This window comes from Chrysemys picta, chromosome 1 (genome assembly GCF_011386835.1).
Source record: "Chrysemys picta bellii isolate R12L10 chromosome 1, ASM1138683v2, whole genome shotgun sequence".
In the NCBI taxonomy this organism is placed as follows: Eukaryota; Metazoa; Chordata; order Testudines; family Emydidae; genus Chrysemys; species Chrysemys picta.
The window spans coordinates 330,498,993-330,524,389 of NC_088791.1; the positions used below are offsets into that span (position 1 = coordinate 330,498,993).

General features: G+C 45.8%; 1 protein-coding gene across 8 annotated transcripts in view; it reads left to right on the forward strand.

The window, feature by feature from the left end:
• Nucleotides 1-25,397, forward strand: part of NOX4 (NADPH oxidase 4) — a 167,336-nt gene that overhangs the window by 126,792 nt on the left and 15,147 nt on the right. For 7 of the 8 annotated variants that reach the window (XR_006175841.2, XM_065581676.1, XM_024108465.3 and 4 more), the window contains 4 exons: nt 9,736-9,855; nt 15,089-15,197; nt 16,006-16,074; nt 18,523-18,623. Coding sequence is in view for 7 of the 8 variants with exons in the window: in XM_065581676.1 (XP_065437748.1) it covers nt 9,736-9,855; nt 15,089-15,197; nt 16,006-16,074; nt 18,523-18,623 (399 nt within the window). In the remaining variant the exon portion in view is untranslated. Of the gene's footprint in view, nt 1-9,735; nt 9,856-15,088; nt 15,198-16,005; nt 16,075-18,522; nt 18,624-23,755; nt 23,805-25,397 lie in introns of all 8 variants that reach the window. The other variant, XM_065581677.1, reaches the window with a different exon arrangement.

The window sequence follows — 25,397 nt, forward strand, 5'->3', positions numbered from 1 at the left end:
TTGGCTGTCTTAATAGAACACGGTTAGGTTTCATTTGCGGCCATGCCGGTTTTTATGCAAAACTTCTCATTACTATCAGTTGAGTGGGGGGAAGTGTTGACAGGACTTAAAAGATACATAAGACTCTCCATATGCTTGTGAGGTTGAATCATTCGTCAGTTCAGTAAAGCCTTGATCCTTCAGTATGGGAGTTTTTCCATTGACTTGAATGGAAGCAGGGTCCAGCTCTAATTGCTCATACATGCGGCTTTGCTTTTGCTCCTTTTGGAATTCTCTAATAAAGCCTGATGTTTATGGCCCTAGTTCAGCAAAGCAGCACATATGCATATACTTAATTTTAAGCATATTCTTAAGTGCTTTGTATAATAGGCATAGAATTCAGCACTTGCTTAAGTAATTTGCTGATTCTGGGTCCAGTTTTGCAAGGTGTTGAGCAGCTTCAACTCCCATTGACGTGACTGGGATTTGAGGGCATTCAGTATTTCCAGGAGTTGTTTAGCCTTTTGGAGGGTCAGGCCATAGTACGTTGCCCTCGATTTTAGACCATCTGAAGCAGATCTTTGTACAAGCCTACGGAATTGCTGCAATGTGGTGTGAAGCTATTCTCAGAAAGGATGCCAGGCCATCATCTTTGAAGTCCAATTTGCCTGATTTGCTTTTGGTTTTTCATGATTTTGGCCACGACACTATATATTCAAGGAAGAACCAAAACCTTTGTAGTAGAAAGTAGCAATAATAGGGCTCAGATGTTCCTAGATGTGCTTGATGATCAATTCCTCCATCAAGTGGTAGCTGAACCGACGAGGGGGGAGGCCATTTTAGATTTGATTCTGGTAAGTAGTGAGGACCTCGTTGAGGAAGTGGTAGTAGGGGACAATTTGGGCTCCAGTGATCATGAGCTAATTCGGTTTAAAATACAGGGAAGGAGTAACAGAATTAAGTCAAAGACTAGGGTTTATAATTTTAAAAAGGCCAATTTTAACAAATTAAGGGGACTGGTAAGGGAAGTGGATTGGGCAAACGTATTAATGGATTTAAAGGCAGAAGAAGCCTGGGATTACTTTAAGTTAAAGATGCATGAGCTGTCGGAGGCCTGTATTCCCAAAAAGGGAAAAAGATTACCAAGCAAGAGATTTAGACCGAGCTGGATGAGCGACCGACTCAAAGGGGCGATTAGGAAAAAACAGAAAGCGTACAAAGAGTGGAAGAGGGGAGGGATCAGTAAGGAAATGTACCAAAGCGAAGTCAGAGAATGTAGAGATAGAGTGAGAAAGGCCAAAGGCCGTGTAGAATTGGACCTAGCGAGGGGAATTAAAAGCAATAGTAAGAGGTTTTACAGCCACATAAACAGGAAGAAAGCAAAGAAAGAAGAAGTGGGACCGCTGAAGACTATTGCCGGAGAGGAGATCAAAGACAATCTAGGCATGGCGCAATATCTCAATGAATATTTTGCGTCGGTGTTTAATGAGGCCAATGAAGGGATTAGGGATACTAGCACCATTACAGAGGGGCGTTCGGGATGGGGGATTACCGTATCCGAGGTAGAAACAAAACTTGAACGCCTTAATGGGGCTAAGTCGGGAGGACCGGACGATCTTCATCCGAGAATATTGAAGGAATTGGCGCGGGAAATAGCAGGCCCGTTAGCGATAATATTTAATGAATCTGTAAACTCGGGGGTGGTCCCGTTAGACTGGAGAATAGCTAATGTGGTTCCTATTTTCAAAAAAGGGAAAAAAAGTGATCCGGGTAACTACAGGCCTGTTAGTTTAACATCTGTAGTGTGCAAGGTGTTAGAGAAAATTTTGAAGGAGAAATTAGTTGAGGACCTGGAGGGTAGTGGCAATTGCGATAATTTACAACATGGTTTTACGAAGGGCAGATCGTGCCAAACGAATCTGATCTCCTTCTTTGAGAAGGTAACGGATTTATTAGATAAGGGAAATGCGGTGGACCTAATATACCTGGATTTCAGTAAAGCGTTTGATACTGTACCCCATGAGGAATTATTGGTTAAACTGAAAAACATGGGGATCGATTTGAAAATCCAGAGATGGATAAGGAATTGGTTAATGGGGAGAATGCAGCGGGTCGTATTGAAGGGTGAACTGTCGGGTTGGAGGGAGGTTACCAGTGGAGTTCCCCAAGGTTCGGTTTTGGGACCCATTTTATTTAATCTATTTATAACTGACCTCGGAACCGATTGCAGGAGTAGGCTGGTAAAGTTTGCGGATGATACGAAGGTGGGAGGCGTTGTAAATTCGGAAGAGGATAGGGATATCCTGCAGGGAGACTTGAATGAGCTTGTGAATTGGAGTGTCAGAAATAGGATGAAATTTAATAGTGAAAAGTGTAAGGTGATGCATTTGGGGATGACCAATAACAATTTTAGTTACAAGATGGGGACGCATTGGTTAGAAGTAACGGAAGAGGAGAAGGACCTAGGGGTCCTTGTAGACCGCAGGATGACTATGAGTCGACAGTGTGACGTGGCGGTGAAAAAAGCCAATGCTGTCTTGGGATGCATTAGGCGAGGTATATCTAGTAGGGATAAGGAGGTCCTGCTTCCGTTGTACAAGGCGCTGGTGAGACCTCATTTGGAGTACTGTGTGCAGTTCTGGTCTCCCATGTTTAAAAAAGATGAACTCAAACTGGAACGGGTGCAGAGAAGGGCCACTAGGATGATCAGAGGAATGGAAAACCTGTCATATGAAAGGAGACTAGAGGAGCTTGGGTTGTTTAGTCTGACCAAGCGAAGGCTGAGGGGGGATATGATTGCTATCTTTAAATATATTAGAGGGATTAATACAAGGGAGGGAGATGAATTATTCCAGCTTAGTACTAACGTGGATACGAGAACGAATGGATATAAACTGGCCGTGGGGAAGTTCAGGCTTGAAATTAGACGAAGGTTTCTGACCGTTAGAGGGGTGAAATATTGGAACGGCCTTCCGAGGGAAACGGTGGGGGCGAGGGACTTGTCTGGCTTTAAGATTAAGTTAGATAAGTTTATGGAGGGAATGGTTTAATGGTAAAACATAGTTGTCAAGGAAAACCAAGCAATGGTAGGTAAATAGCATAATGGCTAAAAGGGGTCAGGATGGAGACTCTTGCCTATATGCTCGGGGTCTTACTGATCGCCATATTTGGGGTCGGGAAGGAATTTTCCTCCAGGGCAGATTGGCTGAGCCTCTGGAGGTTTTTCGCCTTCCTCCGCAGCATGGGGCAGGGATCTCTAGCAGGAGGGTCTCTGCCGATTGAGGTCACTAATAACAGGATTGGGGACTTCAGCAGCAGAGTCCAGGGAAGGGGCGGGGATGGTTTTATGGCCTGCAGCGTGCAGGGGGTCAGACCAGATGATCATAATGGTCCCTTCTGACCTTAAAGTCTATGAGTCTATGAGTCTATGAAAGAAAAAGAAATTCGTAAAAAATGCAAGGCAAGTGTTTGCTCTGTACTTGTATCCCTATCATCTTGGCTGTGATCTTGTTAGATCTCACAAGCTAAGCAGGGTCTGGCTAGGTTACAAGGATGAGAAACATCCAAGGAATGCCTGTGGGCTGCAGGAATTGGTTCTGGTGATTCAGTACAGATTTTTTTTTCTACACCAATACCCCAGAATTAGACCTCAACTGTCTTAGGTATTACTGTGCTGTTGGAGGTGCCATTTTACAGATGAGATGTACATCTGAGAGGCATACTATTTGTCATTAAAGCATCTGTGGCAATTTTCTCTAAGGGTAAGTCTCTACTGCAATGTAAGCCCAGGATTTGAATTCAGGTTCAAGCCTAACCCCCTTTCTATCTATACACAAATGGTGCTAACCCAGGGTTCAAGCCATATTGCTTTGCAGTGTAGACACAGCCCCACTGGACCCTGGGAGTCCACTAAAAATATTCAAAAACCCCCTTGGCTGACTTTCTTTGTTCTCTGGACAGTCAAGTTTGGTGAGCAGTCAAATTTTCCCGCACTGCATCATGAACAAAGGGCTAGAGCAGCCACATTTTGGTAGGGTGCTAGGCAAGCTGGATATGAGTGACTGGCCTTGAGCCCACATAATGTAATGTATAGGCTGGAGCCCCAGGTTGGGACCCAGGGTTCAACAATTCCTAGCCTGGGGTTACAAATGTGGGATGATGTTTAAGCCCTAAGTTAACAAATCGAGGATCTGCTCATTCGAGTTCTACTAACCCTGGGCTTACATTGCAGTCTAGGAATACTTTAAAGTTCTCTGTTCCAAATCCCAGTTTGATTAATTACGGTTTGGCTATCTACATTCCCACTTCTATTTCATTTAGGTAACAGATGCTTCTTTACCATCTCTATTAAATGGCTGTGCAGTGTTGCAATGGTCTGTTAAGCAACTGCTGTACTCCACTCATTACTGAACCGATGACAGTTCTTGAGTAAAGTTACCCATTTATATAGTTTATATATCAATTTGGTACATTTATTAAGTAACTAGAGAAAAATGTTATAGCATATTTTATGAAAAGATAGAAACAAAGTCCTATTTTTACAAGATGCATGCACACATCTTGCTAAATTTCTTTCCCAGCCTGGAAATGAAGTTACCTGTCCATATTTCTTCCTAATCTGTTTTTGTGCCATGCTCATCACTGTGCTGTCTGGGGACCCGATATTGATTAGCACTGGGATTTCATAAAGGTATTTATGAAGTCATTCATAGGATCAATAAGGTAATAGCCCCAAGACTTTAAAAAAGAAATCTAGCTAGTTTATAGAAGGATCAGTTGCTAATTTGAGGAGATTCAACCAGGTAAAGAGGGGAGGTTGGCAGTACTTCTGATATTGTTGCACCTTTGTTTTGTGCAATGGCAAAAGCAATTATGGAGGTATAATGAGAGGCATATATGATGGTAAGTGAAACACTGACCATTATAAATGGTGAATTAGGAAGAGAAGTTATATAATTTTACTGAAAATGATGAAATTAAACATTTAATTTTAGTGCACATGCACTTACATGCTGTGCACTAAAAATCAATTACATCAAAATAATTGTTTTCACGGTCACTTTTTATATTAAGGGTCCATTCACAAATGGTTTCTAAATGGTTAATAAATGATGAATAGCTGCTATAAGCCTATCAGAGATATTCATAGTAGGAGTCATATGCACTTCACTAGAAGATGTTATAGATGTTTACAACCCATGGTTATAAGCTACCTGTTGACTTTGGGGATTTAATAACTATAACAGTTGATTAACTATTTATTAAAATAGCTAGGAATTATCTACTAACACTTTATAAACTATTTTTAAATGGGACCTCAGTATAAAGTCTGACCAATTTAAGGTAGAATGTTTGTTCTGGGACAAATAAGGTAACTTGTTTTCCTAAATAATTGCCATATGAATAATATATTTAGCTGAACACACAGACACTGCCTATATGGGATATTCTGGGACTATATTGCTAGGAAGAGATGGGATCTACCTAACAAAGAGAGGGAAGAGCATCTTCGCAGGCAGGCTTGCTAACTTAGTGAGGAGGGCTCTTAAGTAGGTTCGCCGGGGGATGGTGACCTAAGCCCAGAGGTAAGTGGGAGAGTGGGATCCCGGGAGGAAACGCAAGGAGGAGGGTACAAGATGGGAAGCCTCCTGATTCATACTGAGAAAGTAGGGCAATTGGCTAGTTATCTTAGGTGTATGTACACGAACGCAAGAAGCCTGGGAAACAAGCAGGAAGAATTGGAAGTCCTGGCACAGTCAAGGAACTATGATGTGATTGGAATAACAGAAACTTAGTGGGCAGTTCACATGACTGGAGCATTGTCATGGATGGGTATAAACTGTTCAGGAAGGACAGGCAGGGGATGAAAGGTGGAGGAGTTGCATTGTATGTAAGAGAGTGGTATGATTGCTCAGAGCTCCAGTTTGAAACTGGAGAAAAGCCTGTTGAGAGTCTTTGGGTTAAGTTTAGAGGCGAGAGGAACAAGGATGATGTTGTGGTGGACATCTGCTATAGACGGATCAGAAGGATGAGGTAGATGAGGCTTTCTTCGGACAAGTAACAGAAGTTTTCAGATCACAGGCCCTGGTTCTAATAGGGGACTTCAGTCACCCTGCCATCTGCTGGGAGAGCAATACAGCAATGCACAGACAATCCAGGAAGTTATTGAAGAGTGTTGGGGACAACTTCCTGGTACAAGTGCTGGAGGAACCGACTAGGGGCCGTGCTCCTCTTGACCTGCTGCTTACAAACAGGGAAGAATTGGTAAGGGAAGTAGAAGTGGGTGGCAGCCTAGGCAACAGTGACCATGAGATGGTTGAGTTCAGGATCCTGACAAGAGGAAGAAAGGAGAGTAGCAAAATATGGACCCTGGACTTCAGAAAAGCAGACTTAAACTCCCTTAGGAAACTGATGGGCAGGATCCCCTGGGAGGCTAATATGAGGAGGCAAGGAGTCCAGGACAGCTGGCTGTATTTTAAAGAAGCCTTATTGAGGGCACAGGAAGAAACCATCCCGATGTGCAGAAAGAATAGCAAATATGGCAGGTGACCAGCTTGGCTTAACAGTGAAATATTCGGTGAGCTTAAACTCAAAAAAGAAGCTTACAAGAAGTGGAAATTTGGACAGATGACTAGGGAGGAGTATAAAAATATTGCTGGAGCATGCAGGGGTGTCATCAGGAAGGCCAAGGCACAATTGGAGTTGCAGCTAGCAAGGAATGTGAAGGGTAACAAGAAGGGTTTCCACAGGTATGTTAGCAACAAGAACTAGGTCAGGGAAAGTGTGGGACTTTTACTGAATGGGTGAGGCAACATAGTGACAGATGATGTGGAAAAAGCTGAAGTACTCAATACTTTTTTTGCCTTGATCTTCACAGACAAGATCAGCTCCCAGACTGCTGTACTGGGCAACAGAGTATGGGGAGGAGGTGAGCAGCCCTCAGTGGTGAAAGAACAGGTTAAGGACTATTTAGAAAAGCTGGACGTGCACAAATCCACGGATCCAGATCTCATGCATCCAAGGGTGCTGAGGGAGTTGGCTGATCTGATTGCAGAGCCATTGGCCATAATTTTTGAAAATTCGTGGCATTCAGGGAAGGTCCCCTGGAAAAAGGCAAATATACTGCCCATATTTTAAAAAGTGAAGAAAGAGAACCCGGGGAACTACAGACCGGTCAGCCTCACTTCAGTCCCTGGCAAAATCGTGCAGCAGGTCCTCAAGGAATCCATTTTGAAGCACTTGGAGGAGAGGAAGGTGATCTGGAATAGTCAACATGGATTCAACAAGGGCAAGTCATGCCTGACCAACCTGATTGTCTTCTATGATGAGATAACTGGCACTGTGGATATGGGGAAAGTGGTGGATGTGATATAGCTTGACTATAGCAAAACTTTTGATACAGTCTCCCACAGTATTCTTGCTGCCAAGTTAAAGAAGTATGGAATGGATGAATGGACTATAAGGTGGATAGAAAGCTGGCTAGATTGTCGGGCTCAGCAGCTAGTGATCAATGGCTCGATGTTTAGTTGGCAGCCTGTATCAAGTGGAGTGCCCCAGGGGTCAGTCCCCCCTGGGACTGGTTTTGTTCAACGTCTTTATTAATGATCTGGATGATGGGATTCATTGCACCCTCAGCAAGTTTGCAGGGGACATTAAGCTGGGGGAAGAGGTCGATATGCTGGAGGGTAGGGATATAGTCCAGAGTGACCTAGACAAATTGGAGGATTGGGCCAAAAGAAATCTGATGAGGTTCAACAAGGACAAGTGCAGAGTCCTGCACTTAGGAAAGAAGAACCCCATGTACCGCTACAGGCTGGGGACCGACTGGCTAAGCAGCGGTTCTGCAGAAAAGGACCTGGGAATTACAGTGTACGAAAAGCTGGATATGAGTCAGCAGTGTGCCCTTGTTGCCAAGAAGGCCAACAGCATATTGGGCTCTATTAGTAGGAGCATTGCCAGCAGATCGAGGGAAGTGATTATTACCCTCTATTCGGCACTGGTGAGGCCACACCTAGAGTATTGCATCCAGTTTTGGTCCCCCCACCACAGAAGGGATGTGGACAAATTGGAGAGAGTCCAGTAGAGGGCAACAAAAATGATTAGGGGGATGGGTCACATGACTTACGAGGAGAGGCTGAAGGAACTGGGGTTATTTAGTCTACAGAAGAGAAGAGTGAGGGGAGATTTGATAGCAACCTTCAACTACCTGAAGGGGGATTCCAAAGAGGATGGAGCTAGGCTGTTCTCAGTGGTGGCAGATGACAGAACAAGAAGCAATGGTCTCCAGTTGCAGTGGGGAAGGTCTAAGTTGGATATCAGGAAACATTATTTCACTAGGAGGGTGGTGAAGCACTGGAATGCATTACCTAGGGAGGTGGTGGACTCTCCATCCTTAGAGGTTTTTAAGGCCCGGCTTCACAAAGCCCTGGCTGAGATGATTTAATGGGTGTTTGCCCTGCTTTGAGCAGGGGGTTGGACTAGATGACCTCCTGAGGCCCCTTCCAACCCTAATATTCTATGATTCTATTATTCTATTCTATAAGGGCTCAAATCTCCCCTACCTTTATATCTGAGCCCATCAAAATGGTGCTGTTTTATACTTACTTTGCACAAGTGTAAATAGCTACACTAAGTGTAATGCAAGGAAAAACCAAAGACCTAGCTTTTTTTTGTATCAAGTCCACCTATTCTGATACTTACTACTTCTGGTTAGTTTTGTTTCTCTAATATGAGTCAAAAACTGCATCCAATCCTTAAATATTAATAAAAAGATAACCTTGATTTATGTGAAATTGTTCAACACATTTTATAGAGTTGTCTATAATTCTTCTAATGACTGGGGCTGAGATTTTCAAAGTTGCCACAGAGAATTAGAGGTAATGTTTTTAAAAATGCCTAAATCCCATTTCAGAAGTGATTTAGTGGCTTAGGAGCCTAAATTCCATTGACTTTCAATGAGACTTAGCTTCTCAGTGCTTCAGTGACTTTTGAAAATGGGACTTAGGCTCCCAATCACATAGGGCAACATTTTCAAAAGTGCCTAAGTGCAGACTTCCTATTGAAATTCCCTTTTTAATTTTTTTTAATTGAAATGCTAGAGGTGTCACACCCTGTTGCCATTCTTGGTCATTCAGTCATCCTTTTATAGTCTTTTACTGTATCATTTGTGCTAATGTATGTCTCTTCCTGGGCATGATCAGAATGTGCAATATCACCCCTATGTTCCCTGGAGTCATTATGCCCATGTGAAGTATAATGGACACCAGGGAAAGGTTGCAGGGGAGTGGATCTTGCTACACTTATGAAAATGTAGAGTAGGCAGTTGAGCCATCTCAGCCATGCCTGATGTTCAGGAAGCAGGCCTTCTCTGGGACTGCTAGCCTAATGGGCAATGCAAGGCAGTGCTTCTTGCCTTCCCCAGCACAACCAGCCATGTTGTTACTGTCTCCACTGTAGGGCAGCCATAGTTTGGCTCTCTCTGTCCACATCATTGAGAAATGTGCCATCACCATGTAATCATGCAGAGTCTCTAGAGATTCGGTATACCTAGGGTTTTTTTTTTTTTCAGTCTTGACCTAGGTTCCTCTCTACAGCCTCCATCACATACGCTTTCCCAGGGAAAGCTTTCATCTTCTGAGTCCCAGAAATAATATTTAACTTTAAACTGTTTCTGTAGAGGCTTTACATTCGTTGCACCCTTTTTATTGTATTGTATTTTAATGTGTTTGTTGAAAAGTATTTCTGGTTTTTCTGCAGGCTATACATAGACGGTCCTTTTGGGAGTCCCTCTGAAGAATCCTTGAATTATGAGGTTAGCCTCTGTGTGGCTGGAGGCATTGGAGTAACTCCATTCGCATCAATACTCAACACGCTGCTGTATGTGAGCCTAACTGTTTTAAAGCCATTTTCCCAGAGTTACTTCCGTGTTGCATATTGTAAATGCTTCCAGCGTGTGCGTAACACCTATTCATGTAACACTGCCCTCCTGTGGAGAGAGGAACAGGGAGGAGGACTGAGGTCTGCCATTGAAAATCCCAAATCCGTTCACGCTGGCTGATCATGCCCAATGAATGCTAAAAGTGCAATGCTGAAAAAGTACTTTGGGTTGGACAGTGGTCCCTAAAGATCTTATAGACAGAGCTTCCCATTCAATTGCCAGTGAAAAGTGAGTTTGAGCTCTGCCAAGTCCATGGGGATATTTGTTTACAATCCCAACATTTTAATTAGAAAACTCCCCAGTCTGTGTTAGAGCAAGGTCAGGGACAGAGATAACAGGGGTGCTGAGAGTCAGGACTGAGGTGCATTTTCCTCACATGGGGAAGGTTGAGCAGTATCAGTGTGATGTATATTTGGCTTCAGTCACAGCTCCTTGCCTATCATTTTCAAGAACACTTAAGCTAGGTGTTTTACAGGAACTCAAAGGAGTCACGCATGCAACTCCCATTGAACTTAAATGGGACTTGGGCACCTAATTCTCTTAAGCCCCTTTGAAAATCCTAACCTTAATTGGCTCTTTTAAAATTATTATTATTGTTAATTTAAAACATTTTTAAAATCCAGGAAGACAAAATTTTTAGTGGCTCTCTTAATGGGAGATCGCTTCATTATTATTTTTATTACATGTATCACACTGCTGTCTAGTAGCCCCAGTCACGGGCCAATACCCCACTGTGCTAGACACTGTACAAACTGAGCAAAGACGGTCCCTGGCCCAAAGAGCTTACAGTTGAAATTAGCTTACGAAGTGTTTTACAATTCACACATGACACACTTGTTCAGAGATCAGCTGGTAGCTGGAGTGAAATTAAAACCTTTTAAAGCCTGATTTTCAGAGATGCTGAGCTCACTCAACTCCCCTCAATCTCAGAGTCATGGGTGCTCAGCGCTTCTGAAAATCCGGCTTTTATGTGGCAGCTCCTGGTGCCCTGTGCAGCCCTTAAAGAACCTAACAGGTTCCCTACTAATTTTCATCTCTCAAAGTCAATTGTTCATCTTGGAGCAGGGGCCTGGACTAGATGACCTCTTGAGATCATGCTCTTTCGAACGGGGAGTACCATTTTCTGAAGCGCATTTTCATTTCTGCCAAAAGACTGGAGTCCCGATGGATATCCTGACTATTTTCTCCAGGATGCGTTTATCCCTGACAGCGCTGAGCAAAAACGTCACATATCATAACTATGGGCCAGCAGTAGGTAATAAGACGGCTGCCTCTATCAGTGAATAGAGGCAGTGAAAGGCTAGTACAGACGTTGCCACAGCAGCTTAGTGTCCAGTGAATGTTTTCAATATCAGATAAAGGGATGCTTCCAAACACTGCATGCCATAGCCCAGCATTACAGTGAACCAATCTTGCTGCCATGCACTGCAATATTATACAATAGCAACAGCAAGAAATGTTTTGCTGTTAATATGTAAGGATATCAGCAGTACAGAGCACCTGTCCACTGGATAGGCTGCCTGTTGTTTTTTGTCCCTTCATAGAAATTGAGATCAGCGGGTTGAAAATGATAACTGTTGTGTGCAAACTTGAGGGAGTAGGCAGGCAAAGCCCTTTTTGCTAAGGACATGCAGCTGTGGAGGATATCGGGGTATCCTTCAGGACTAGGATGCAGCCTTTTGTTTTCTGTTTGGTTTTGGTTTTGATATTTTCTGAGCAGCTGGGGTCTCCACTCGGGTATCTAATAAATGTTGCCTATTTATTATAAATCATGATTGTTTTTTTTAAAGAGAGTCTGAAGTTTTTTGGCATGGGTCAGGTGTCTATAAATTAATGATTAATTACAAGTAGTAATATTCAGTAACATGCGTATCAGTGGACACGGCATGTCGTACACACATCTTTAGCTGTGTAATGATACTGCACATTTATCACATCATAGCTTACTGTAGGTAGACCCAACCACGTACACCTCTACCCCGATATAACGCGACCCGATATAACACGGGTTTGCATACAACACGGTAAAGCTCTGACACACTGTTCTGAGCAGCGTGTTAAGGGTGCCGGGCCTGGCCGGGGCCAAGGGGTTGGATAAGGGGTAGAGGGTCTCGGGGGCGTTCAGGGGCTCCTCCCCCCCAGGGTCTAGGAGGTACAAACTGTGGGAGGGCAATTTTTGGGGCCCCGCAGTCCCCCCTGCACTCACCGGCAGCGGCAGAAGCGGAAAAGCCCTGCTCCACTCTGCCAGCTCCCAGCCGCGGCGCTCCGCTATCTGCCGCAGGTGAGTGCGGGACCTTTCCCCAACACCCACTCTGCCCCCAGCGACACGGCTGAGGCTGGGGCTGGGGCAAGGAAAGCGGAGCGGGCTGGGGCCGCATCCCTCCACTTCCCTTTCCTGCCACTGGTGAGTGCGGAGGGCGTCCTTTCCCCAACCTCCCCACATTCACCGGCGGTGGGAAGCGGACGGCCGCGGCTGGGAGGTGGCGGAGTGGAGCGGGCTGGGGCCACGTTGCTCCCAGGGGCGGCTCCGAGCACTAGTGCAGCAAGTACGTGCCTGGGGTGGCAAGATGTGGAGGGTGGCTTGCCGGTCATCGTGAGGGAGGCAGTGAGGCAGCCTTCGGCAGCATGCCTGCGGGAGGTCCGCCGGTCCTGCGGCTTCGGCGGCGGGTACGCCAAAGGCGTGGGACTGGCAGATCACCCGCAGAAAGGCCGCAGAATCCCGGTGACCAGCGGACCGCCCGCAGGCATGCCGCCAAAGGCCGCCTGACTGCAGTGCTTGGGGCGGCAAAAAACATAGAGCCGCCCCTGGTTGCTCCGCTTCCCGCTGCTGCCGGTGACTGCCTGTCAGGGGGCGGGTATGTGGATAGGGATCGGAGCAGTCAGGAGACCGGGAGTTGGGTAGGGGGTGGAGTCCTGGGGGTGATTAGGGACAGGGGTCTCTGGAGTTGGCGGTCAGGGAACAAGGAAGGGGGGGGGCAAAGCAAGTTCAACGCGGTCTCACCTATAACGCGGTGAGATTTTTTGTCTCCCGAGGACCGCGTTATATCGGGGTAGAGGTGTATGTTTGACTTGCCATTCACTTCACATGATGCATGCCACAAAACAGTATAGATCAACCTCGCATTGATTCAACCTAGCTCATTCCCACTGGCGTGTTTGCTCAAGTCAAAAGTCTGAATTGATAAAAGATGGTCCCCAGTGAATCCTCTTGTATATCTTTCAGTTCATTTATGCTGAGAGACATTAATTTTCTTTAATCATTTCAGAATGATGCGCTGGAGTAAATGGCTAGAGTTTATTACTTACGTACTGCACATATGATATTGTATTTGTGATCTCACCCCATATGGTCAGACCATTACCTTGGTTCTGGTTTCTCCCAGCACAAACGACATACAGAATAGGGAGACATAACATTTGTCTGCAGGACAGCATTGTATGTGCAGCAGCTGGTGTCAGGTCATTAAGGATGCTGCACTCCCACTACAGACACACAAGGCGTGAAGCCTAGTGCAGCCAGCACCTTTCTGCAGGTTATGGAGAGTTCACACAAGGGGTCAGAGCCCCCACACCCTGTGTGCTATGGGGTATTTGCTCCACAGCGCCTCTGCAGGCCTGCCGTGGAGGGTTTAGGCATATGGAAAGGGACGGTGGCATATCCATCAGTTACACAGATGCGTTAGCAAAATGGCCCAGATGTTAGGGTTGGCGGGTGCCCGGTTTTCGACCAGAAAGTCCAGTTGAAAAGGGGACCTGGCAGTGTCTGGTAAGATGTACGGACTGGACACCAAAAGTCTGGTTACCATGGGCAGGGCGAGGAGGCACGAGGTCATCAGACTGGGCAAGTCCCTGCTCAGCCAGGACTGCCTCCTACCGGCACCTCATGGGCAGACAGGCAGGCTCTGCATCCGGCTGCAGCTCTAGAGCAGAGGGAGCCCGGCTTGGGCGGGAAGGGGGAGCTGGAGAGGATCCAGCTGTGAGGAAAGGAGAGGGAGGAGAGCAGCTGGGGGGGGGCAAAAGGAGTGAGCCAGGGCAGGGCCTGGAGGAAAAGGAGGGGCTGGGGTGGGGTCTTAGGGGAAGAGGCAGGGCAGGGCGGTCCAGTTGGTAGTCATTATGAAGTTGGTAGCCCTAATGCTGGTATATGGGACCATAGCGCTACTGTAACTCATGTTGTGCAGTAGGAGATATGGAGCAGCTATGCCATTATCCCACACCTTGCCCCCTGGACATGGCATTTGGCCTAATACACACATATACTGCTGAATTTTGGAAGTCCAGAATGCAGCTGTGATGGTCTCCAATGGGTCTTTATGATCTGTAAATAGTTTTAAGGGGAAGGATTTTGTCCCCTAAATGGCTAAATTATAGGTAAGTAACAATAACAAAGTCAGCCATGGCTGATCTGAGAAAAAATCATGCAGACTTTTTTTAAACATCTGTTGATCAGTAGATATTTTTCATGTTTATTTTCTAGCCTGGTTCATGGTGATCATCCCTCTTTTACTGAATTCATGTTTTGTCTCCATCTCCATTAGGAAACCTGGCACAAGTGTCATGTTTTCTAAATCAAATGCCAAACTTTGTCCATGAACATGCTTTACCCATTGAAGCTCTTTGGGGGAGTATACCTTTGTCTAGCACAATGGGGCTCTGACCTTGTTTAGGCCTCTGTGCATATAAAGTAATAATTGAAATTATCTGGTGCTTGCATGCACCTGAATGCAGAATTTGGCCCTAACTTTGCTTTGGAGTTGCATTTTGTGAGGTTTGCATTCATCAGCATCACCTCCCCTGGGACGAACTGAGTTTGTGGAATGAACTCTGCCTTATAATTGCAATAAAGAATCCACACTATGTATTTGAAATGCACAGGCAGCTTTGCTTTTAGATAACAACTTTCATCTTGGTTATGATGTATGAATCAACATTCTTACCGTAAGTCATATATGCAGTCAGTGTGCAGTATATACTGTTCGGCTGTAAAGACAGTATCCGTAAAGTGTGTTGTTCTGTGTTATTGGTTCAGTATTTAGACTGATTTGGGCATTTCAGTGTGATGGGGGGGAAACTAACTTCACTTAATGGAAATGGAAATTAACATTTGAACAATGAATATAAAGCATATTAATTAGTGTTAATTAATTCCCCAAACATATCATTTTCATTTTAAAGTGATGACTGGCAATGCTACAAGCTCAGAAGACTTTACTTTATTTGGGTGTGCAGGGAAATCCAGTCCTTTCGCTGGTTTGCAGATTTGCTGTGTATGCTGCATAACAAGGTAAAGGGAACGATTACACAGGGTTGGTTTTAAAGGGATACTGACAATAAACACATCTGTTTGAGTATATTTAGATTAGTAACAAAAGTGTTTCCATTAAACATGACTAGAGAAGGCTGGGACTTCAGAGGGACCAAATCAAGTTATGTGGTTTGGCAGCAAAATGGCAGATGAAATTTGTTGTTGATGTACATGGAAAGACTGGTTCAAAGAGTCATGTGGGACAAAACGGATGAAATCCTGCCTCCCCTGAAGTCAATGGAAGTTTTGCCATTTCCTTCAGTGGAATCAGGATTTTACTCACTCTCCCCCCCCCCCCCCCCCCCCAAAACAGGCAAGGATGTTGGGACAGGCCCTGCAATCGGGGTTATGTGACCCTTCTTCAGGGACACACAGTCTCCTTGCATGGTCAAGAAGCTTGCTAGAAGGGGAAAAAAATGCATCTAGAGAGTCTGGGTGGATCCTTTCCTTTGAAGAAAAGTGAAACCCCAGCTCATCTAGTGAGCAGACTGAAGGAAGGGGGTGGGTGAGTGTTTATGGGAGTTGGAAGTCATCTTCAATTCTCAAAACAGAGATCAGGTGGATTTTCAAACTATTTTAAAATCTTTTTAGAAGAATTTCTTCACTATCCTGGGATGTAAAGAAGCTTCTGGGTAAAAGAAAGATATGTAAATGTGTCATTTTCATTAACGTGTCCACTGCATCTTCTGTGAAGATCCAGCTTAATCAGGGTACTGGACAAGAGCAACTGCATTCTTCTCTAAGAGGAGACGTATTAATTCACTTGATGTTTTTCTGATCCTCCCAGCTTTGGCAGGAAAACCGCCCAGACTATATAAACATCCAGCTGTACCTCAGTCAAACAGATGGGATACAGGTATGTGGCTAAATGCTGTTTATAAACCTAACTAGATCTGTTGGTGGTAGACAACACAAACTGCCAATTAAGCATGAAATGGAATGATTGCAGATGGTTTAAGCAGACAATAAGGGCTAACTCTCTCAGTAAGATTGCATCACAAGTCCAGCCCCACAATACTAGAAGAATGAAGTCTGGTAGCATTCAGTTGATTATCAATGGGCAGAGATCCATATCGCCATCCACTAGGAAAGAGGTCCTTCAGGCCAGGCCACAGACTAGACAGTTGGCAGAGCTTTGTGGGAAACTTGCATCATTCCTGGGCTGAGGATCAGGCTGGAATAATTCTAGCCCCAAACTTTTGAAAGCAAACACATTGTGAGAAACTGGCTATTTTTAAAAATCCCAATTGGTTTCTTTTTATGTTGTTTTTGTCTCGAATGTTTGAAGAAGTCAAACTTTTTAAAGTATGCAGCCAGAAAATGTACTGAACTGTTCACGGTATGCCAGTTTAGAGAGTTGGATTTATTCCCCACTGGCTGGAACTTTGTGTAGCCATTTATACATGGGATGCGGTGACCTGGATGTTAGCATTTTACATCCATTTTGGACTGATGTAGCACAGATGTAAGAGCCCGATTCTTCACACTCAAAATTAATGTGAGCTTTGCCTAAGGTGAAAGGCAGTCAAGAATCAGGTCTGTTGGGTTTCGATCTCCTTTCTAGCAGATGAAGATAAGATACAATTTATAGTTCTGATGAGAACTACCCCAGTACACAGGGCTTGCTGCTGGGCTCCAGCTAAATAATCTGCCAGCAACAATTCTGAACAATCTTCCAAATATTCAATGCTAGTTCCAAATAACTGGATGGGATCTCTCTGCCGGCATGGAGATAATCCAATATATGATTAATTAACAGGCAAGAAATGACTCGGTTCAAGTCAAAACATCCAAGATGAAGCTGAATGTCAATGTAATGCAGTTTAGAATATTTACTCTTAAATTGTGTGTCCAGTAGCTACTGACTTTGTATTAGAACTCCTTTTCTTTTTTATGGCCATTTGGTAGAAAAGGTGGCATCAAGTATAGAACTGTATACAATGAGGGCTAAATTTTGTCTTCAGTTACACTGGCATATATCCAGATTTGAACAGTTACTCCACATAGTTCAAGGGAGCACTGGATGCAAGTCTCCATTGCCCTGCACTTGTGCTGTTATTGACACCAATCCAAAGTGAGTGTAAAATGCTACCAAACCAGAATAGTGTCACGTTTTACTCCCTCTGCACTGAGTGACCCGAGATGCAGGACACCAGAGAATCAAGCCCATTTTTTTTCCAGAAAATGCTTTCAGCTATGGTAAAAAAAAACAATGTAAAATGGTTCAAGCTTAGAATGTACTTTTGTATTAGTATAATAGACGGTTTAGATCATTCGATTATGGGGTGAACGCAGAAAATCAGATCAGATATAATTCTTCTCTAGCCACATGTTACATTATATTAGGACAGTAAAACAAGGAGCAGTAATGCAATGCAGTGGAAACAGGTTTGGCTTCATAAAGAGAGGTCAGCTGGGATTTTAGTGAGTTAGAATTGCTAGAAGAATCCTGTGCTCACTCCAAGGACCCAGCTTTGGTGCTTGATACTGCTGAGGCTGTTCAAAGCAACTGGTAAACCATCCTCTAGAGCAGGTGTAGGCAACCTATGGGCACGCGTGCCGAAGGCGGCACGCGAGCTGATTTTCAGTGGCACTCACACTGCCCCGGTCCTGGCCACTGGTCCGGGGGGGCTCTGCATTTTAATTTAATTTTAAATGAAGCTTCTTAAAAATTTAAAAAACCTTAATCACTTTACATACAACAATAGTTTAGTTATATATTATAGACTTATAGAAAGAGACCTAAAAACGTTAAAATGTATTACTGGCACACGAAACCTTAAATCAGAGTGAATAAATGAAGACTCTGCACACCACTTCTGAAAGGTTGCCGACCCCTGCTCTAGAGGTTTCCATTGTCATTTTTTCAGCCCCAGTTAGCTTAGGTGTTACTTGTACCAATAGTAGGTAAAAATACTTCAGACAGAAATGTGATTTTTCCTATATGGACAGTGTCCCTTTAAGGGTAGCAGTGAAGGCAAACTAGGGAGTGAGTAATGAGAATATAACTATTGCTCTATGTATTAATTGACAAATTGGTTTAAAAATAATGTGGAGACTAATAAGCAGCTATATAAGAAACGGCACACAACCCTGAAGATGGCTGTTCAAAAGGCAAGGAGCCGAGGTATTGATGCCTAGAAATGGCTGCAGTTTAAGTCACTTGGTTTGATGCTTAGTTCAGTTTTTACATTTCAGCTATTTGGTAAGTCAGCCAGGGCATCTACCAGACCAGTATGCAAGCTTTGAGTGATGTGTAACAATGTACAAAACACACAGCAACTGAATTTATTGTTTCTCACAGAAAATAATTGGTGAAAAATATCAGGTCCTGAACTCGAGGCTTTTGATTGGACGACCTCGTTGGAAACTCCTTTTTGATGAAATAGCCAAGTGTAACAGACAGTAAGTACCAATCTTGATGGGTTTTGCCATAGCTTGAGGGATGGGGATTGTGTATGTTTAATAAACAGTTATTTGTATGGAAATGACTTGGGGGTTTATCTTATCATGTAACATTCAAGCTACTGATGTTAATATTATCGAATGTGTTGCAGCTGAAAGATGGACTGTAAAAAAAAAAAAAGAAATCTTTCCGTTTGAGCTATCAGAGCAGTTCATCTTTTCCTGCAACTAAACCGTTCAGTGGCCCAGGCAATAAAAATCATATTTCTGTGTTACTACACAGCGATTGTACATGTTTTAATCCTTTGCTATAATCAGTATCTTGCTTGCAACGTATGCCAGTTTTATATTGAAGGATATAATTGGTGCTTTCTGCAGTTACTTTTACAATTTACAGTTTGAATAATAGAAATGCAACAGTAAAACACCGGCCGTATTCTACTGTGTTATGTCTTTGTTCAGAAGATACATTTTCTTTGGGGGGTATCAGTGCTATTTATTGTTTAAGAGCTGACTCTGTAATCAGTACTGTACGAGGCAGAGCTTACAGTCTAGACAAGGCAGATGTAGGATAAATGAGACACGCACCAAATTATTGAGTCACCTCTTCTGGATTTAATTTAACCCAGTTGTTAAACCAGCCTCGTTGACGCTGTGGTTACTGAGGATTAGATCCTGAGAAGGATTGGGCCCCAGCAAATCTTATTGATCTCAGTGTGAATGCTTGGTATGTGATATCTCTCCGGTCAGGACCTAAGATCTGATCTATACACTGTGGTACTAATCTTGCTATTCCCCCAAAGTAGCAAAGTGCTTAGCACAATGGAGCCATGCTCCCTGTTAGGGAGTTACTGTAATGCAAACCAATATATATAAATACTACCAGTCAGTGATGTGCAGGAGGAAAGGCAGGAACTGGGGCCTAGGTAGAGGTGTGTACTTCCTGTGCAACATGGAGAACAGCTCTGCAGGGGCTTAGCTCTGGGCAGTCCTGCTCTTTATGGTGGGGAGAGATAGGGCATAGCAAAGGAAAGGGCAGAGGGTGTGAGAGGTGGATCTGCTGCTAGGTTGGTCCTGTAATCACAGCCTCCTGCATAGTTTGGGGAATGTTAACCCTTTAAGTGTCGTTCTTATTTCTTTCTTAATCTTTTTAAAAGACCAAAATAATGGGAGCCTCCATCATTTCTGTTGGGAGACTCTTGCATACCCGAATGCACATCACTTTCAAGACGTTTTTCATTTTTCCTTTCTACATTTCATCTCATCATGGGGGGAGGGATAGCTCAGTGGTTTGAGCATTGGCCTGCTAAACCCAGGGTTGTGAGTTCAATCCTTGAGGGGGTCACTTAGGGATCTGGGGCAAAATCAGTACTTGGTCCTGCTAGTAAAAGCAGGGGGCTGGACTTGATGACCTTTCAAGGTCCCTTCCAGTTCTAGGAGATAGGATATCTCTATCATTATTATTATTATTATATCACCCCTGGTTAGATCCTCAAGTACCACTTTCCCATACATTCTTTGTATCTCTAAGATGCCCATCACCTTGATTTCTAAGCAACATGTCTTGTACTACCTCAGTAATGCTTCTCCATCCTTGACTGTTTACACCTTTTACATTATTTGTAGACTCTTATTATGTCCTTCCTCAGCCCATATCACCCCCTTGCTAAGGTCTATAGACAAGCTCTGTAAGGTAACCATCCTGCAGACACTTGAGTTAGGTGTGTGGTGCATAGGGTTACCATACGTCCTCTTTTTCCCGGACATGTCCGGCTTTTCGGCAGTCAAACCCCCGTCCGGGGGGAATTGCCAAAAAGCCGAACATGTCCGGGAAAATGGCGGCTCTGTTTAAGAGCCGGGCTGCCTGAACGCTACCGGCTTCGGGCAGCCCCATGCCTCCAGACCCTGCGCTGCTGGAGCCCGGGAGGGGAAGTGCCCGGCTGGGGGCGCAGGGTCTGGAGGCAGGGGGGCTGCCCGAAGCCGGTAGCGCTCGGGCAGCCCGGTTCTTAAACAGAGCGGGGGCGGCTGGAGCCTCCAGCCGCCGGGGCTGTGTGTAACTGACACAGGGTCAGTTACACAGAGCCAGCCGCAGCCGCTGGAGGCTCTGTTTAAGAGCCGGGCTGCCCGAGCGCTACCGGCTTCGGGCAGCCCCCCTGCCTCCAGACCCTGCGCCCCCACCCGGGCACTTCCCCTCCCGGGCTCCGGCGGCGCAGGGTCTGGAGGCACGGGGCTGCCCGAAGCCGGTAGCTCTGGGGCAGCCTGGCTCTTAAACAAAGCCTCCAGCGGCTGCGGCTGGCTCTGTGTAACTGACACTGTGTCAGTTACACACAGCCCCAGCGGCTGGAGGCTCCAGCCGCCCCCGCTCTATTTAGGAGCCGGGCTGCCCCAGCGCTACCAGCTTCGGGCAGCCCCGTGCCTCCAGACCCTGCGCCGCCGGAGCCCGGGAGGGGAAGTGCCCGGCTGGGGGCACAGGGTCTGGAGGCAGGGGGGCTGCCCGAAGCCGGTAGCGCTGGGGCAGCCCGGCTCCTAAACAGAGCGGGGCTGGCTGGAGCCTCCAGCCGCCGGGGCTGTGTGTAACTGACACAGTGTCAGTTACACAGAGCCCCAGCCGCTGGAGGCTCTGTTTAAGAGCCGGGCTGCCCCAGAGCTACCGGCTTCGGGCAGCCCCGTGCCTGGAGACCCTGCGCCGCCGGAGCCCGGGACGGGAAGTGCCCGGCTGGGGGTGCAGGATCTGGAGGCAGGGGGGCTGCCCGAAGCCGGTAGCGCTTGGGCACCCCGGCTCTTAAACAGAGCCTCCAGCGGCTGGAGCCTCCAGCCCCCGGGGCTCTGTGTAACTGACCCAGTGTCAGTTACACAGAGCCGCAGCCGCTGGAGGCTCTGTTTAAGAACTGGGCTGCCTGAGAGCTACCGGCTTCGGGCAGCCCCCTTGCCTCCGGACCCTGCGCCCCCAGCCGGGCACTTCCCCTCCCGGGCTCCGGCGGCGCAGGGTCCGGAGGCACGGGGGCTGCCCGAAGCCGGTAGCGCTGGGGCAGCCCGGCTCTTAGAGCCTAAGAGGAGCAGAGCCTCCAGCTGCGGGGGCTCTGCTCCTCTTCGGCTCTGTGTAACTTATTAAGTTACGCAGAGCCGCCGGAGCCCCGGAGGGGAAGTGCCCGGCTGGGGGCACAGGGTCCGGAGGCATAGGGGCTGCCCAAAGCCTGAGCGCTACCGGCTTCACGGTTTGCTGGGCAGCCTTCAGACCCTGCGCCCCCGGCTGGGCGCTTCCCCTCCCAGGCTCCAGCTGCGCTGGGGAAGCGCCGGCTGGGGGCGCAGGGTCTGGGGGCTGCCCGGCAAACCGTGAAGCTGGTAGCACTGGGGCAGCCCTTTCCCCCTGGCTGGGAGTGGGAGGGAGGAGGGGGCAGAGTTAGGGTGGGGGAAGGGGCGGAGTTGGGGCGGGGCTAGGGGTGGGGAAATGGGCGGGGCCATGGCCCGTGGAGGGTCCTCTTTTTTTATTTATAAGATATGGTAACCCTAGTGGTGCAGGTAAGGAGTCTGTCGCAGGGTGGTCCCCTGCTCCTGCCCTGAAGGGCTTAAAACAGCCAGGGAGCAGGGCTGGGGCAAAGGAAAAGCTACCAGGCTGATTGGGGAAGCAGCCGCAGCTGGGCCATGCCCCAATCAGGCCACAGCTGGCCTGTATAAAAAGGCTGGGAGCCAGGAGCTCAGCAGTCCCTCTCTCTGCTTTCAGAGGGAGAAGGGCTTGGTTGCATGAGCTAGACATAGGGTACCTGTAGTGGAGCAGGGCTGGGGAAAGGCTGAGGAGCTGGGGAGCTCCAGCCTGGATAGCCCCAGGCTGCGGCCTAGTAGGAGGCTAAGGGGTACTGGGGGTTGCAGAGGGCAGCCCAGGGCTAGGCCAAGGCAGCAGGTCCAAACCCAACCTTGCCTGTGATGAGTGGCCTATATTGCAGTCTGCCCCAGGGAATGGGGGCTAGTGGGAGACTGGCAGTGGCCTTATTCTGAGGTGAGGTAGGGATAGTGGGTGGGGGTTCCCCAGGGAGGGGAAACCCCTAATACTGAGGGGTGTACTGCCAGGGGGCAGCACCCCAGATAAAAGGGCACCGGGGTCTGGGAGGGACACGGGGGGCTGGAGGACAGGCGGATCACCCGCCTGCAGAGAGTGCTCTGGAGGCTGGATTGAGCTAATTCCCAGAAGTCACCAGCAGGAGGCGCCGCAGGGGTGAGTCCGCTCCTCTACAGAGTCCCATTAACTTAGAACTTACCAGATGCAAGATCAGAACTTTAACCTTTCACCATAATTCAATTGTTCAGCTTCCTGACTTTTTTTGCTTCTTCTCCTATTTCTTCTTCCCATTTTTCAGTAACTCCCTCCGAATGGCCCTGGTGCAATATGCATACCACTAAATAAGGGCAAGACAAACAGTTCTTCTTTTAGCCAAATAAGTCTAGCGTTGGCATTCAGGATTCCGGACATATTGGCAGACACACACATGGTTGGTTTGCAGTCTTTATTTTGTGACATCCAAAGTATTTCCCAGTTTTTATTTTACATTTCTACTAAAAAAGAACAGGTTAGACAAACACCAGTCAGGGATGGTCTAGAGATAACACTTAGTCCTGTCTAAGTGCAGGGGACTGGACTAGATGACCTATTGAGCTCCCTTCCCCTCCTATCATTCTGTGGCTATGGTTACTAAAAGCCCAACATAAACAAACATGCAACTAGGGATGCTTTCATCAGTTCAGCCATACCACTGGTTTTGGTTGCTTGACTCCCAGACAGGGAAAGCTCATGTCTAAGTGTCTGAGGTCTGCTAGAATTTAATATTTCTCTGCACAGTTAACAGATTAATTCAATCCAGCATCAGGTTCATATTCTTTCAGTTCAACTAAGAGGAGAAAAAGTGCACCATCTACTGTTGATAGTTTATACCACATCTACAGTATTTGCACTGGGACAATTCGGTGTGTACGTTATGCAGCCAATTTTCAGGATTTTCGTGCAATCTATTTGGGGAAAGGGTGGTGCCCTTTTATGTGGTTCATTTATCTTCAGGATAAAAATGTGATATATACTTCTGAGATATTATCATAGCTTTTAAATGTTGCTGGGTCCCAATGGCAATATGCTTCTTCCATAGAGCTAAGAATGAGCTAAACAGAAGAAATTAAAACATGTGGGGAAAGAAGGTATGTAAAGATAAGGCACATTTTCTCCATGCTATAAAAGACAGTCATCTCTAAGGAATGTAATGCATGGTTTGGAATCAAAAAATCCCAAATCCTAGCTCTGGCTCTTATTATATTGCCAGTCACCTCACCTCTTCCTCAATTACTCCACATGTAAAATGGGAATAATAATGCTTACCTGCCTACTTGCCTCACAGGGGTGTTGTATGGATTGATGAATTAGTATTTGCACAACACTTTGAAAATATAAAGTGCTATAGCAGTGCTAAGTATTACTGTTAAGGGTGGTCTGGTGGATAGGGCATTGACTTGACTGGGACTTAAGAGCCCTGGATTCAATTTCTGGCTCAGCTACAGACTTCCGATGTGAGCTTGGGCACGTCACTTAACCTTTCTTTGACTCAGTTTCCTGTTGTAAAATGTTCCCTACTCATGGAAGTGCTGTCACTCATGGAAGTGCTGTGTTAGTGATTGTGAGAGGCTGAGATACTGTGGTGATTACGGTTATGTAAGTACCTAGAGTGAGAGAGACTACACCTCTACCCCAATATAATGCTGTCCTCGCGAGCCAAAAAGTCTTACCGCGTTATAGGTGAAACCGTGTTATGTTGAACTTGTTTTGATCCGCCGGAGCACGCAGCCCCCTCCCCTGCATTATATCCGAATTCGTGTTATATCAGGTCGCGTTATATCGGGGTAGCAGTGTATATTAGTTTTACTCAACAACTCGCTGTACTTGATTAAACTTATGGATACAATTGTTTAATAACAATAAGGCTTTGAATTAAATACACAATAAGATAAAAATTCATATTCAAGGCTTACTTGCCCTTCTCCTCCACAAAAGCATATACTATCTGGTTTTCAAAAGTGTTCGGCACCAACAGAGCCCGTTGAAGACAGTCAATAATTTGCTCAATGCATCTGAAAATTAGGCCACTTATTTTTCTCCCCTTGTCAGTAATGCAACACTGGACCATGATGACAATGGAATTCAATGTAAATACACAACAGTGCAGGGATGGGGGGTGCTGAATGTGTATGGAAAAATTGTAAATCGTGTGGGATCATATAATTAAAAATGGTATTATGATGCACCTGCACAAGGCCATTGTTTTGGTTGCACATGCAACTTTTTTGGTGACATTTCCTGCCTTTTGCAATGCTAGTGTTCGCTTCCCTTCATTTCATAAAGTCAGTGGCCATATGTTATTCAGGTTGCCTAATTATGGATTTAACGGGTTAACTTTAGATACCTAAATTTGAAATTGTGGGCCAAAGACTTTTTTTTTCTGTGATTCATTTTCTTCTTTCAAAGGCACATATTTCCATAAGTTTGTCAATATCCTTAGACTATACTTTTTTTTCTGTCTAGCAGCGCAGAATTCCTTCAGTGCAGTTTAGGGGATGATGCAATTAACTGTGTGATGTGAACTTAACTGCACACTAAAATAGATTATATATACCAGTAAACTGCCACTGTCATTCTCTGCTATATACATATGCCTTAATTATCAAAAGTGGCCACTGATTTTGTGTGCCTCAGTTTTTGGATGCTGAAACTGAGACTCCTAGAACAAAACTGCCATGGGA